Here is a 15584-nt window from a genome sequence, read left to right as displayed (position 1 = left end):
AATTAATTGTTTACTTAAACTAAGGAACGCTTACACCTGTTTGAATTTCGTCACTGTGGGTGGTCGGGCTAAACGTAAAAAACCTTTCACAAGCAAACTCTGGGTTCGATTGCCCGTCTGAATGTGAAAATTATGGGATATTTTATCGATACTATTCTTTAGTTCATACTACAGATTAAACACAAACATGTCTGCTTCACGTTTTTGTTTATATAAGTACATTGTACAATCATATCTTGGCGCCCCTAAGACAAACTAGATAATACCGTCGAGTAACCAATCAAACTCAAAAATGTCATAAGAAGTAGTTCATTAACAACACCCACCATGAAAATCTGGATCAAATCCAGGTAATAACAATTCCTATTTTTTTTACACTGAAATGACATACAATGTGTTACTGTAAAGCCTCAAACAGCATATTTTTGCCTTCCTCGCCATCCCACACCAGCATTTTTTTTTGCCTTCCTCGCCACCTCCCAACAGCATATTTTTGACTTCCTCGCCACCTCCCAACAGCATATTTTTGCCTTCCTCGCCATCTCCCAACAGCATATGTTTACCTTCCTCGCCATCTCCCAACACCATATTTTTGCCTTCCTCGCAATCTCCCAACACCATATTTTTGCATTCCTCGCCATCCCCCATCAACATCTTTTTGTCTTCCTCACCATCTGCCTACAGCCCATTTTTGCCTTCCTCGCCATCTCCCAACAGCCCAGTTTTGCCTTCCTCGCCATCTCCCAACAGCCCATTTTTGCCTTCCTCGCCATCTCCCAACACCATATTTTTGCCTTCCTCGCCATCTCACAACACCATATTTTTGCCTTCCTCGCCATCTCACAACAGCCCAGTTTTGCCTTCCTCGCCATCTCCCAACAGCCCATTTTTGCCTTCCTCGCCATCTCCCAACACCATATTTTTGCCTTCCTCGCCATCTCACAACACCATATTTTTGCCTTCCTCGCCATCTCACAACAGCCCGGTTTTGCCTTCCTCGCCATCTCACAACAGCCCAGTTTTGCCTTCCTCGCCATCTCCCACCAACACATTTTTACCTTCCTCGCCATCTCCCACCAACACATTTTTGCCTTCCTCGCCATCTCCCAACAACACATTTTTGCCTTCCTCGCCATCTCCCAACAACACATTTTTGCATTCCTCGCCATCCCCCACCAACACATGTTTGCCTTCCTCGCCATCTCCCACCAACACATTTTTACCTTCCTCGCCATCTCCCACCAACACATTTTTGCCTTCCTCGCCATCTCCCAACAACACATTTTTGCCTTCCTCGCCATCTCCCAACAACACATTTTTGCATTCCTCGCCATCCCCAACCAACACATGTTTGCCTTCCTCGCCATCTCCCACCAACACATGTTTGCCTTCCTCGCCATCCCCCAACAGCATATTTTTGCCTTCCTCGCCATCTCCCACCAACACATTTTTACCTTCCTCGCCATCTCCCATCAACACATTTTTGCCTTCCTCGCCATCCCCCAACAACACATTTTTGCCTTCCTCGCCATCTCCCATCAACACATTTTTGCCTTCCTCGCCATCTCCCAACAGCATATTTTTGCCTTCCTCGCCATCTCCCAACAACACATTTTTGCCTTCCTCGCCATCCCCCAACAACACATTTTTGCCTTCCTCGCCATCTCCCATCAACACATTTTTGCCTTCCTCGCCATCTCCCAACAGCATATTTTTGCCTTCCTCGCCATCTCCCAACAACACATTTTTGCATTCCTCGCCATCTCCCAACAACACATTTTTGCATTCCTCGCCATCCCCCATCAACATATTTTTGCCTTCCTCGCCATCTCCCAACAACACATTTTTGCCTTCCTCGCCATCTCCCAACAACACATTTTTGCCTTCCTCGCCATCTCCCAACAACACATTTTTGCATTCCTCGCCATCCCCCATCAACACATTTTTGCCTTCCTCGCCATCTCCCAACAACACATTTTTGCATTCCTCGCCATCCCCCACCAACACATGTTTGCCTTCCTCGCCATCTCCCAACAACACATTTTTGCCTTCCTCGCCATCTCCCAACAACACATTTTTGCCTTCCTCGCCATCTCCCAACAACACATTTTTGCATTCCTCGCCATCCCCCATCAACATATTTTTGCTTTTCTCGCCATCTCCCAACAACACATTTTTGCATTCCTCGCCATCTCCCAACAACACATTTTTGCCTTCCTCGCCATCTCCCAACACCATATTTTTGCCTTCCTCGCCATCTCACAACACCATATTTTTGCCTTCCTCGCCATCTCACAACAGCCCGGTTTTGCCTTCCTCGCCATCTCACAACAGCCCAGTTTTGCCTTCCTCGCCATCTCCCACCAACACATTTTTACCTTCCTCGCCATCTCCCACCAACACATTTTTGCCTTCCTCGCCATCTCCCAACAACACATTTTTGCCTTCCTCGCCATCTCCCAACAACACATTTTTGCATTCCTCGCCATCCCCCACCAACACATGTTTGCCTTCCTCGCCATCTCCCACCAACACATTTTTACCTTCCTCGCCATCTCCCACCAACACATTTTTGCCTTCCTCGCCATCTCCCAACAACACATTTTTGCCTTCCTCGCCATCTCCCAACAACACATTTTTGCATTCCTCGCCATCCCCCACCAACACATGTTTGCCTTCCTCGCCATCTCCCACCAACACATGTTTGCCTTCCTCGCCATCCCCCAACAGCATATTTTTGCCTTCCTCGCCATCTCCCACCAACACATTTTTACCTTCCTCGCCATCTCCCATCAACACATTTTTGCCTTCCTCGCCATCCCCCAACAACACATTTTTGCCTTCCTCGCCATCTCCCATCAACACATTTTTGCCTTCCTCGCCATCTCCCAACAGCATATTTTTGCCTTCCTCGCCATCTCCCAACAACACATTTTTGCCTTCCTCGCCATCCCCCAACAACACATTTTTGCCTTCCTCGCCATCTCCCATCAACACATTTTTGCCTTCCTCGCCATCTCCCAACAGCATATTTTTGCCTTCCTCGCCATCTCCCAACAACACATTTTTGCATTCCTCGCCATCTCCCAACAACACATTTTTGCATTCCTCGCCATCCCCCATCAACATATTTTTGCCTTCCTCGCCATCTCCCAACAACACATTTTTGCCTTCCTCGCCATCTCCCAACAACACATTTTTGCCTTCCTCGCCATCTCCCAACAACACATTTTTGCATTCCTCGCCATCCCCCATCAACACATTTTTGCCTTCCTCGCCATCTCCCAACAACACATTTTTGCATTCCTCGCCATCCCCCACCAACACATGTTTGCCTTCCTCGCCATCTCCCAACAACACATTTTTGCCTTTCTCGCCATCTCCCAACAACACATTTTTGCCTTCCTCGCCATCTCCCAACAACACATTTTTGCATTCCTCGCCATCCCCCATCAACATATTTTTGCTTTTCTCGCCATCTCCCAACAACACATTTTTGCATTCCTCGCCATCTCCCAACAACACATTTTTGCATTCCTCGCCATCCCCCATTAACATATTTTTGCATTCCTCGCCATCCCCCAACAGCATATTTTTCCCTTCCTCGCCATCCCCCAACAACACATTTTTGCATTCCTCGCCATCTCCCAACAACACATTTTTGCCTTCCTCGCCATCTCCCAACAACACATTTTTGCCTTCCTCGCCATCTCCTAACAACACATTTTTGCATTCCTCGCCATCCCCCATCAACATATTTTTGCTTTTCTCGCCATCTCCCACCAACACATTTTTGCATTCCTCGCCATCTCCCAACAACACATTTTTGCCTTCCTCGCCATCTCCCAACAACACATTTTTGCATTCCTCGCCATCCCCCATCAACATATTTTTGCTTTTCTCGCCATCTCCCACCAACACATTTTTGCATTCCTCGCCATCTCCCAACAACTCATTTTTGCATTCCTCGCCATCCCCCATCAACATATTTTTGCCTTCCTCGCCATCTCCCAACAACACATTTTTGCCTTCCTCGCCATCTCCCAACAACACATTTTTGCATTCCTCGCCATCCCCCATCAACATATTTTTGCTTTTCTCGCCATCTCCCACCAACACATTTTTGCATTCCTCGATATCTACCAACAACACATTTTTACCTTCCTCGCCATCCCCCACCAACACATTTTTACCTTCCTCGCCATCCCCCATCAACATATTTTTGCCTTCCTCGCCATCTCCCAACACCATATTTTGGCCTTCCTCGATATCTACCAACAGCAAATTTTGCCTTCCTTGCCATCCCCGATCAGCTCGCTTGTACCTATTACAAAATATCTGGCGACTCCGTGTGACCGGACTGGTTGTCATGCTGCCGTATCTAGTATATGATATTTCAGTATGGTGACACTATTTAAGGACTAAAGACCCAAAAACCCTGGTCAGTCCCCAGTGACATTAACAGTTATGATGACCAAAATCTACTTTTAAGTGTCTAGAAGTAACAATATGTTTAATAGTAAAACTGTGATCACAATCGCCCAGTGTGTACCTTATTGGTAGATATAGCACAATCATGGAAAAGACTAGTTCTGAAATGTCAGTTTTTTTCAGATTGAAATTGTTTTAAGTCGTCGTTTAATGAACTAAATATTGAGTACATATCGTATTCTATTGAAATGGACATTCCTTCGTTCGGACATCAGAATCATGCACAATTTCTATTTATGAAATATATGTCCGGGCGATGATTATATGAGTGTTTGTGCATACAAGTAATAAAATTAACGCCGAAATGAACAGGAAAAAGGCGTATCGTATACAAATACCGTATGTCTTTGCAGTAATTAGTGATACTTTGGGTCGAATTAAGAATTTTCAGGACTTCATACTCGAAGAACTTTGGTTTAACTTGAGAGTAAAACTGCCATAGTAATGTAAGAATTATAACTTTTTTCTACTTGTAAAGAATACATGTTTTCAAATAAATTTAAATTTGACGACCGAATCTTTACTCAAACGAAGGAATGCCCATTTAAGATGAAAAAAGTGATGTTTGGCTTGTTTTGCGTCGATACAGAACATAAGAATGCAATATTAACACACCTACATTGTACATGTATACATATTGAACGAATACATCACTAAACAAAAAAACAAAACAAAAAGAGAGAAAAAAAAGAAAGAAAAAAAAGTCCTCCCTACCGCCACGTGACCTGTATCTGAACGATAGAGAGCCACAGAGTGATCTCCCTTCCTCAAAACCTTTAAGGAGCCGAAAGCTGAAAAAACAGCTATAATTATTAAATGATTATCTGTCATTGATCTTAACGCCAAATGACTCGCACCAGGTATGTTTAATAGCCCATTTTCACTTTCCCTGCGTATTCAATAAAATAGCATATGGAGCTAGTAGTTACAAAGGCTTACCCGCAGACGGACCGGTAAACGGCACATCTCCGATCACTAAATAAACTTCAGTACACGTTTCTATGTGACAAAATTAGAGGCTTTCCGACTTTATTTCTTGAAAACAATTACAGAATATGTATTTAAAAGACGTTTTAAAACTCAACCTGAGAGGGAAATGTATGGACTATAACGGCAAATCTTCTTTGTAAATCGCCGCTGCCTTTGAAGTTATCACTGTGCGGCACTGTGCACGTGCTTGAATAATATTTAAAAATGAGGTTTTAATATCACTTTTCAGCGTTTTATAAGGAAAATAAAATGAAAAACTCAACAATTCCAACAATCTGTCATGTGTAAAAAATCTTTTTCTATTAGCCAATTTTTTTCTGATCTCTCTGCGGGCAAGCATCTTTAAGTGTGTCTAATTAACGAGTTCCACCTTTACACGAGACGGTGTTGTGTATATTAAGTAAACCAACATATTACTGAACCTTTGACGTTTTGATAAGGGCCGCGGTAATATGAATCAATTACGTCTCCCTAAATTGATATTTGTCTAGACTTGTATTAACATAACGGGTGTTTACGACTATAATATGTTTACTCTTGTTTCATACTCTACTGGCCATTAACCCGGAAGGAACAACATACGTCTACAAACGGATTTATCATTCCAAAGAGAATTCAATTACGTGGCGAAACACAAGTCCAGTCTAATAGAAACAATAGCGAGGTCAACGGTTAAATAAAAGTCTGATAGGATTTTGTTTGTTTGTTGGATAATGTCCGTACAATAAACAGGGACACACAGGGACTTGTGTCTAGGCCAACAACATCCATAGTTTTACCAGGACGGATGTCTAGATCAACAACATTCAGGGTTATAATAGGACGGATGTCTAGGTCAACAACATCCAGGGTTATAATAGGACAGATGTTTAAGTCAACAACTTTCAAGGTTATACTAGGACGAATATCTTGGTGAACAACCAGGTACATATGAGGACGGTCTTCAAAGGGTCATCAAATTCAGTGGAATAGAGAACAAATAGCATCGGGACTCCTACAGAAGCACGGAGACTACAGACGGTTTGGTTGTCTGTTATTGTTAGACGTCCAGGTCATTTTGGAAAATGTCTTCCTAGACAAACAACTAAATTGTCGAGCCATCTTCCGTTTCCAATTTAATGGTAGAATCACACCTGCCTGACACATCTTTCTGATGGTGACAATGGGCTTGGCCAGTTGTAGATTATCTACTTCTTTGTTGAGGTATAGTTTTAATATACGTGGTATTAACCAGTTTGGATTGAAAAAAATAGTCATTCATACAGGGGTAAACCTTAAACACTTCATTGAGACATTAGGACAAATCAACTCACCCTCAACCCTTCATTGTGACATTAGGACAAATAAACTCACCCTCAACTCTTCATTGTGAGATAAGGACAAAATAACTCACCATCAACACGTCATTGTGACATTAGGACAAATAAACTCACCCTCAACTCTTCATTGAGACATTAGGACAAATAAACTCACCCTCAACTCTTCATTGAGAGATTAGGACAAATAAACTCACCCTCATCACTTCATTGTGACATTAGGACAAATAAACTCACCCTCAACGCTTCATTGTGACATTAGGACAAATAAACTCACCCTCAACACGTCATTGTGACATTAGGACAAATAAACTCGCCCTCAACTCTTTATGTGACATCAGGACAAATAAACTCACCCTCAACACGTCATTGTGACATTAAGACAAATAAACTCACCCTCAACTCTTCATTGAGACATTAGGACAAATAAACTCACCCTCATCACTTCATTGAGACATTAGGACAAATAAACTCACCCTCAACATTTCATTGTGAGATTAGGACAAATAAACTCACCCTCAACACTTCATTGTGAGATTAGGACAAATAAACTCACCCTCAACACGTCATTGAGACATTAGGACAAATAAACTCACCCTCAACTCTTCATTGTGAGATAAGGACAAAATAAACTCACCCTCAACACGTCATTGTGACATTAGGACAAATAAACTCACCCTCAACCTCTTCATTGAGACATTAGGACAAATAAACTCACCCTCAACACTTCATTGTGACATTAGGACAAATAAACTCACCCTCACACTTCATTGTGGACATTAGGACAAAGAAACTCACCTCAACGCTTCATTGTGACATTAGGACAAAATAAACTCACCCTCAACCTCTTCAATTGGGACATTAGACAAATAAACTCACCCTCAACTCTTCATTGAGACATTAGGACAAATAAACTCACCCTCAACCCTTCATTGTGACATTAGGACAAATAAACTCACCCTCAACTCTTAATTGTGAGATTAGGACAAATAAACTCACCCTCAACACGTCATTGTGACATGAGGACAAATAAACTCACCCTCAACTCTTCATTGTGACATTAGGACAAATAAACTCACCCTCAACCTCTTCATTGAGACATTAGAACAAATAAACTCACCCTCAACTCTTCATTGTGACATTAGGACAAATAAACTCACCCTCAACACTTCATTGTGACATTAGGACAAATAAACTCACCCTCAACACTTCATGGATACACTAGGACAAATAAACTCACCCTCAACACGTCATTGTGACATTAGGACAAATAAACTCACCCTCAACACTTCATTGTGACATTAGGACAAATAAACTCACCCTCAACTCTTCATTGAGACATTAAGGACAAATAAACTCACCCTCAACTCTTCATTGTGACATTAGGACAAATAAACTCACCCTCAACTCTTATTTGAGACATTAGGACAAATAAACTCACCCTCTACACTTGATTGAGACATCAGGACAAATAAACTCACCCTCAGCACTTCATTGTGACATTAGGACAAATAAACTCATCCTCAACACTTCATTGTGACATTAGGACAAATAAACTCGCCCTCAATACTTCATTGTGACATTAGGACAAATAAACACACCCTCAACACGTCATTGAGACATTAGGACAAATAAACTCACCCTCAACACTTCATTGTGACATTAGGACGAATAAACTCAACCTCAACTCTTCATTGAGACATTAGGACAAATAAACTCACCCTCGACACTTCATTGTGACATTAGGACAAATTAACTCACCCTCAACACTTCATTGAGACATTAGCACAAATAAACTCACCCTCAACACTTCATTGTGACATTAGGACAAATAAACTCACCCTCAACAGTTCATTGAGACATTAGGACAAATAAACTCACCCTCAACACTTCATTGAGACATTAGGACAAATAAACTCACCCTCAACACTTCATTGTGACATAAGGACAAATAAACTCACCTTCAACACTTCATTGTGACATTAGGACAAATAAACTCATCATCAACTCTTCATTGTGACATTAGGACAAATAACCTCATCCTCAACACTGCATTGAGACATAAGGACGAATAAACTCACCCTCAACACGTCATTGAGACATTAGGACAAATAAACTCACCCTCAACTCTTCATTGAGACATTAGGACAGATAAACTCACCCTCAACACTTCATTGTGACATTAGGACAAATAAACTCACCCCCAACACGTCATTGTGAGATAAGGACAAATAAACTCACCCTCAACACGTGATTGTGACATTAGGACGAATAAACTCACCCTCAACTCTTCATTGTGACATTAGGACAAATAAACTCACCCTCAACACTTCATTGTGACATTAGCACAAATAAACTCACCCTCAACTCTTCATTGTGACAGTAGAACAAATAAACTCACCCTCAACACGTCATGGAGACATTAAGACGAATAAACTCACCCTCATCACTTCATTGAGACATTAGGACAAATAATCTCACCCTCAACACTTCATTGAGACATTAGGACAAATAAACTCATCCCCAACACGTCATTGTGACATTAGGACAAATAAACTCACCCTCAACACGTCATTGAGACATTAGGACAGATAAACTCACCCTCGACACTTCATTGTGACATTAGGACAAATAAACTTACCCTCAACACGTCATTGTGACATTAGGACAAATAAACTCACCCTCAACTCTTCATTGTGACATTAGGACAAATAAACTCACCCTCAACCCTTCATTGTGACATCAGGACAAATAAACTCACCCTCAACTCTTCATTGTGACATTAGGACAAATAAACTCACCCTCAACCCTTCATTGAGACATAAGGACAAATAAACTCACCCTCAACACTTCATTGTGACATCAGGACAAATAAACTCACCCTCAACACGTCATTGAGACATTAGGACAAATAAACTCACCCTCGACACTTCATTGAGACATAAGGACAAATAAACTCCCCCTCAACACGGCATTGAGACATAAGGACAAATAAACTCCCCCTCAACACGGCATTGAGACATTAGAACAAATAAACTCACCCTCGACACTTCATTGTGACATTAGGACAAATAAACTCACCCTCAACACGTCATTGTGAGATTAGGACAAATAAACTCACCCTCAACTCTTCATTGTGACATCAGGACAAATTAACTCATCCTTAACTCTTCATTGTGACATTAGAACAAATAAACTCACCCTCGACACTCCATTGTGACATTAGGACAAATAAACTCACCCTCAACACGTCATTGTGACATTAGAACAAATAAACTCACCCTCAACACGTCATTGTGAGATTAGGACAAATAAACTCACCCTCTACACTTCATTGTGACATTAGGACAAATAAACTCACCCTCAACACGTCATGGAGACATTAGGACAAATAAACTCACCCTCAACTCTTCATTGAGACATTAGGACAAATAACCTCACCCTCAACACGTCATTGAGACATTAGAACAAATAAACTCACCCTCAACACGTCATTGTGACATTAGAACAAATAAACTCACCCTCAACACGTCATTGTGACATTAGAACAAATAAACTCACCCTCAACTCTGCATTGTGACATTAGGACAAATAAACTCACCCTCAACACGTCATTGTGACATTAGGACAAATAAACTCACCCTCAACTCTTCATTGAGACATTAGGACAAATAAACTCACCCTCAACTCTTCATTGTGACATTAGGACAAATAAACTCACCCTCAACACGTCATTGTGAGATTAGGACAAATAAACTCACCCTCAACACTTCATGGAGACATTAAGACGAATAAATTCAACCTCAACACTTCACTGAGTCATTAGGACGAATAAGCTCATGTATTCGCCTCTAACATTTTAAGCACCTTTTTCTCTCCGAGGACATAGGCCAAAGCCTATGTTAGAAAGCAACTTAATAAAAAAGTAGTGGTTTTCGTCGCTTTATACTCCACAGACAATAAAACAAACATTTAGATAGCCTTTACAATCACATAATAGAGGGGAGGTCATTGTGTTGTGTTTTATTGTTCTAAAACCAATCGACAATTCGAGTAATCTAGGGCCAAACAACGCCAGATTGGAAGGATGTTCACAGAAAGACACGAATCAAACTTAACATTAAATGTGAAAACATAAAAATCTATAAATCACCGATTTCAAACATACTAGATGTACGACTAATAGAATCTTTCGACCTTTTTGGGTGAGATAGGGGATCACAACCTGAGGGGGGAGCTTGTTAAATTCCCAAACACGAGGCTTGCCGAGTGTTCGGGAACTAAACAATCTCCCCCACAGGGTTGAGATCCCCCTATCTCATCCCAAAAAGGGGTGAATGATTATTTTTCTCTTACCCTGTTTCCAATCCTAGTGTGAACCAAATCCAAACGTATGATAACACCAACACGTGGGCGGTGGATGGCCGTTATGATGAGGCTGCAGCGGACGCTTTACACCTTACGATGTTGATAGTTTATTTGACCCAACAGTTACCAAATCACAGATTTTGAACATTTTCACTACGTTTTAAATCTTTCTCAAATAGTATGCACAAAGGTAAACAAGCTGACGAACAAATATCCATGAGTGTTATCCCGTAAAAGTAGTTCCGGGTCAGGTCATAGTGACGTCACCCTATCGAGAACAAGAGCACGTTCAAAGAGCACGTGTACATGTATCTTGTCTTTTCCCAAGGGTGAGATAAGAAAATCTCATCCCGGTAAAACTGCGAATATCCCTGTCCAGGGTCAGAAAAATTATGTTCTACGGTGTAGCTCTTTGGTAAATAAAAAAATAATATAAGCGATGTATACGTTTTATCGAATCAGCATTTCAAAGATTTAAAAAGACGGTTCATATGGTGACTGGTGTTCAAATTCGGGGCATCCAAACCATTCGTGATATTTCGTCACCGGATGTCATCCAGCCGAAACCCGTTAAATGTCCAATCGAATCATCGATCTATCAATCTCTAGCAGAACGGAAACGCTACCGATTTGGCTCTTGAGTTAGCCGGGCAACGCGATTACGATCGCTTTGAAATTGATGCGTGTACTAATTAGCTCGACATTTAAAAGCCACGCCCCCTACGAACCGACCACGTGACTCTGCTATTGACGATCGCTGACAGCCTTGTAATGCATCCCGATGCAACTGAAACGCCTTTCGCAGATTTTTTTCTGTTCGAGACGAAGAGAAAGTGACAACTTTTCACCATTACCATGTCACACACGACTTAATACACTGTCAGTCATTTACCACACCCTGGGACAATATACATAGTCTTGTCACTCTCGACCCCAAACCTCAACTGATCACATCCTGAGACCTTGTATACATGTTACTCACGATGTTAAGATTCCACTTCAAAATACCTGATACATTGTCAGTCACACCCTTGGACAATATAAATGTTCTTGTTACACTCTACCCAAATAATCAACTCACGTATCACACCCTGAGACCTTGTACGAGTTCTTATCACACTCGACCCCAAGCCTCAACTTATCACTCCCTGAGACCTTGTATACAAGTTTTGTCACACTCGACCCTAATCCTCAACTCATGTATCACACCCTGAGACCTTGTACGAGTTCTTGTCACACTCGACCCCAAGCCTCAACGTATCACTCCCTGAGACCTTGTATACAAGTTTTGTCACACTCGACCCCAAGCCTCAACGTATCACTCCCTGAGACCTTGTACACGTTCCTTACCTTGTCACTCCCTGTTTTAAGATTCCACTCCATAGGACCTTATACATTGGCAACACTTTATAATACACCTGGACAGTTTACATGTTCCTGTAATACTTGTCTCTAAACTTCCACTCTTTAGGACCTTTAACACTGTCAACCCTTTATTTCATCCTGGGACAATATATATGTTTATGTCATACCCAACTTCAAGACTCAACTCCATAGAACATTGTACAGTGTCAATTCTTAATCACACCCTGGGGCGTTATACATTTTTTTTTATTACCTTGTCACTCCCGATATTGAGCTTCCACTCTTTAGGACCTAATACACTGTCAACCCTTTAGCACATCCTCAGACGATATAAATGTTTATGTCATTCCTGACTCCAAGCCTCAACTCCATAGAAATTAAATACTCGCAATTCTTATTCACATCCTTGGACCTTGTACACGTTCATAACTTGTTACAGACGACTAAACGTTATAGGACCGTATTCAATGACCCTGGCTGTTAATAGGACGTTAAACAAAAACAAACCAAACCAAACCAAGTATTCAACGTCACTCCTTCATCACACCCCGGGACGTTGTGCATCTTAAAACACATTATACGACCCATAAAGGATTATTTATGATGATTCATTTCAGGTAAAGTTTAATTTTATAAACTATTAATACAATATCTAAATCAATGATCTTTGTCGTTTATGGTTAATTGGTTCCTAACATACATATTTTGTGTATTAAAATCTGAACTGATGTCTGATTGAAAATTTACAATAACGTATTTGAATACTTTATATTTGCGGTTAGCTGTAACATGTTGGCGATCAATCAAGTTTCAGAGTTTAGACATTTACATATCACATAGCTTTGTTCGTACTCCTCGTCAAAATAAGTACCTTGAAGCAAATCATCTAAAACAATACTTATCGCGCGTAATCACAATTCTACTGGCCACGAGAAATCGTAATTTTCCACTTAGCGTTTTTCTCACTTTTGTTTTTTGCTATAGATACTAACAAAGTTATGATGACCCCCTTTCACATTTTGTTATTTATACCCATGGTTAGGCAATATAAGGTTAACGTCTCGCGATTAATTATATTTAGTGTTTCCCGGGGGAGGACAGATAATGGGAACGAGGATGGTCCATTAGCGATATGCAATCTGCGGAAAGGGACAGTGTGCGAGGTTGGCTGACAGGGCAATGATTTAAACCAAGACGGAGAAAATCAGTTCAGTCTTATTAGCTTGGAGACCGTGTGGGGTGAGTAAAGAGAATTCACAAGAAATCATTTAAGCAATGCCTATAAAAACATAAAGTAACACCTGATTGAAGTTATAGATCGAACCACCAGATAATTTTTTTTTTATGAATAACAATTATTATTTATCAAAATGATTTCATTAAAAAATAAAGGATACAATAGAATGAGTGGTTAAGCTAATGATGTTTTGGCACATAGGACCAGACAGTTAAATATGTTATTTCCCTACAGACCACTTTAGATCCGTCCAGATCAGAGGATTAGGATGTCTGATATTGCTTTTGAGGGGTTGGAGGTTAATGTCCGTAAGATGCAATCCAGGCAACTTTGGAAGAAAAACAAGACTTTGATCGATGTACAGGGGAGACTATAAACTTACAGGAGACAGTCTCGCGAACAACGAGATCTTGTAGAGATACGGCTCCAGTGTACAAGTGGTGATGTTTTGTAGTGACAACGATTGGTCCATCAAAATAATCGAAGCGGAAGTTTAGGATACGATGGACGAGAAGAGATTTGTTTATGATTAGAAGGACGGCAGATCTCGTCTGCGATACTACAGTATGGTAACATTGAGCAAGATAGAAAAACACACTTTCTTGCTCAACTGGAAACGTATAAAAAAGGGATAGTGTCAATCTTTTTTTTTTTTTTTATATTTGCTTTCATCCAAAAATGAATTCTAAAAGTTCGAGGGAATGACCTTTTTTCGAATGAAAGAAAAATTGTTTTAAAGTTTTCATTTTAAATGGAGACCTGTATAGAAATTCGTCAGGTGCTAAATTTGAAATACATGTAGTTATACATTAATTCCTTAAAATTATGAAAAAAGGTGGAAAAGTACAATTTTCTACCGTACGAGATAAAAGACCTCTCTGAACAAATTCAGTATATTAAGTGGGCGATCTGTTAGCTCTGAATGGAATATACATTTATAATAACGGTGAATTCGTCTAGAAGTTTTTTTTTATGTATATTTTATACCGTTATACTTCAATTCTTATCAATATCGAAACTGAAAAAACTCCGATAATGATAACGCGATCAAAGACAAACGTTTCTGAGAGTGCGGGTGTTACTATAGAATTATCACACCCTGACTTATCCAGGTTCCGGAGATACGGGATTCGACTGAGGAATCAAATTAATGGTGACGTTTCCACATATTGTTTCCAAGTAGGTAAAGCAGTTTACAAAGACCTTAACAGTTGATGATGTATTTACGGATCACTGATGTACTCTTCTCGTCATTGTGCTTTGTTCAAATTGCTTCAAAATTAGAAAAGACATTTTATACATTTTTATTTAGGTAAGGATATATTAATTCTCTTCTCACCATTATGCTCAGATGTCTTTTTCAAATATAAGGCATTTGATTTTATATACACTGTAGGTGACACACCATTTCAATGAAAGAAAAGGAAAACTTAACTTACTGTATCTAACTACAGTTATCTGCTGTTTTACGTTGCGCCCTACGAGAATATGTTTCTGATGTTTGCAGTTTTTTTTTCTTGGGTAATGAACATGTGGACTACGTAATTCCAATATATGAAAATAAAGAGTAATATTTTATGACTTGAAAAAAAAAATAACATCCTTCAGAAAAAAATGACGTAGTACTACAAATAACATTATTTGCCATTAAACTGATACAATAACTTTTTTTTGTTCAGGTAGCGAAAACCTGAATCTTTAATCTGATGTAAATTTAACATAATTTGAACTTCATGTGAGCGATTGAGCGGATGAGGTCACTAGTAATAACATATATACCTATACGGATAAATGTCTGTATTGACTTTACTAGATTA

General features: G+C 40.3%; 1 protein-coding gene across 1 annotated transcript; it reads right to left on the bottom strand.

Moving 5' to 3' along the window:
• Positions 1-2325: 2325 nt before the first annotated feature.
• On the bottom strand, positions 2326-4371 carry LOC117315281 (perilipin-4-like). Its single transcript, XM_033869429.1, has one exon. It carries the CDS (start codon positions 4369-4371, stop codon positions 2326-2328), a length of 2046 nt encoding a protein of 681 aa, XP_033725320.1.
• Between the last annotated feature and the right edge of the window lie 11213 nt (positions 4372-15584).

Source organism: Pecten maximus, chromosome 17 (genome assembly GCF_902652985.1).
Source record: "Pecten maximus chromosome 17, xPecMax1.1, whole genome shotgun sequence".
Classification (NCBI taxonomy): Eukaryota; Metazoa; Mollusca; class Bivalvia; order Pectinida; family Pectinidae; genus Pecten; species Pecten maximus.
Note: the sequence above shows the minus strand (reverse complement) of the source record. Positions and strands in the feature narration are given on the sequence as shown.

Excerpts from the sequence above, each read along its gene's own strand:
- LOC117315281 (XM_033869429.1), bottom strand. The coding sequence starts at position 4,371 with ATGACAACCAGTCCGGTCACACGGAGTCGCCAGATATTTTGTAATAGG.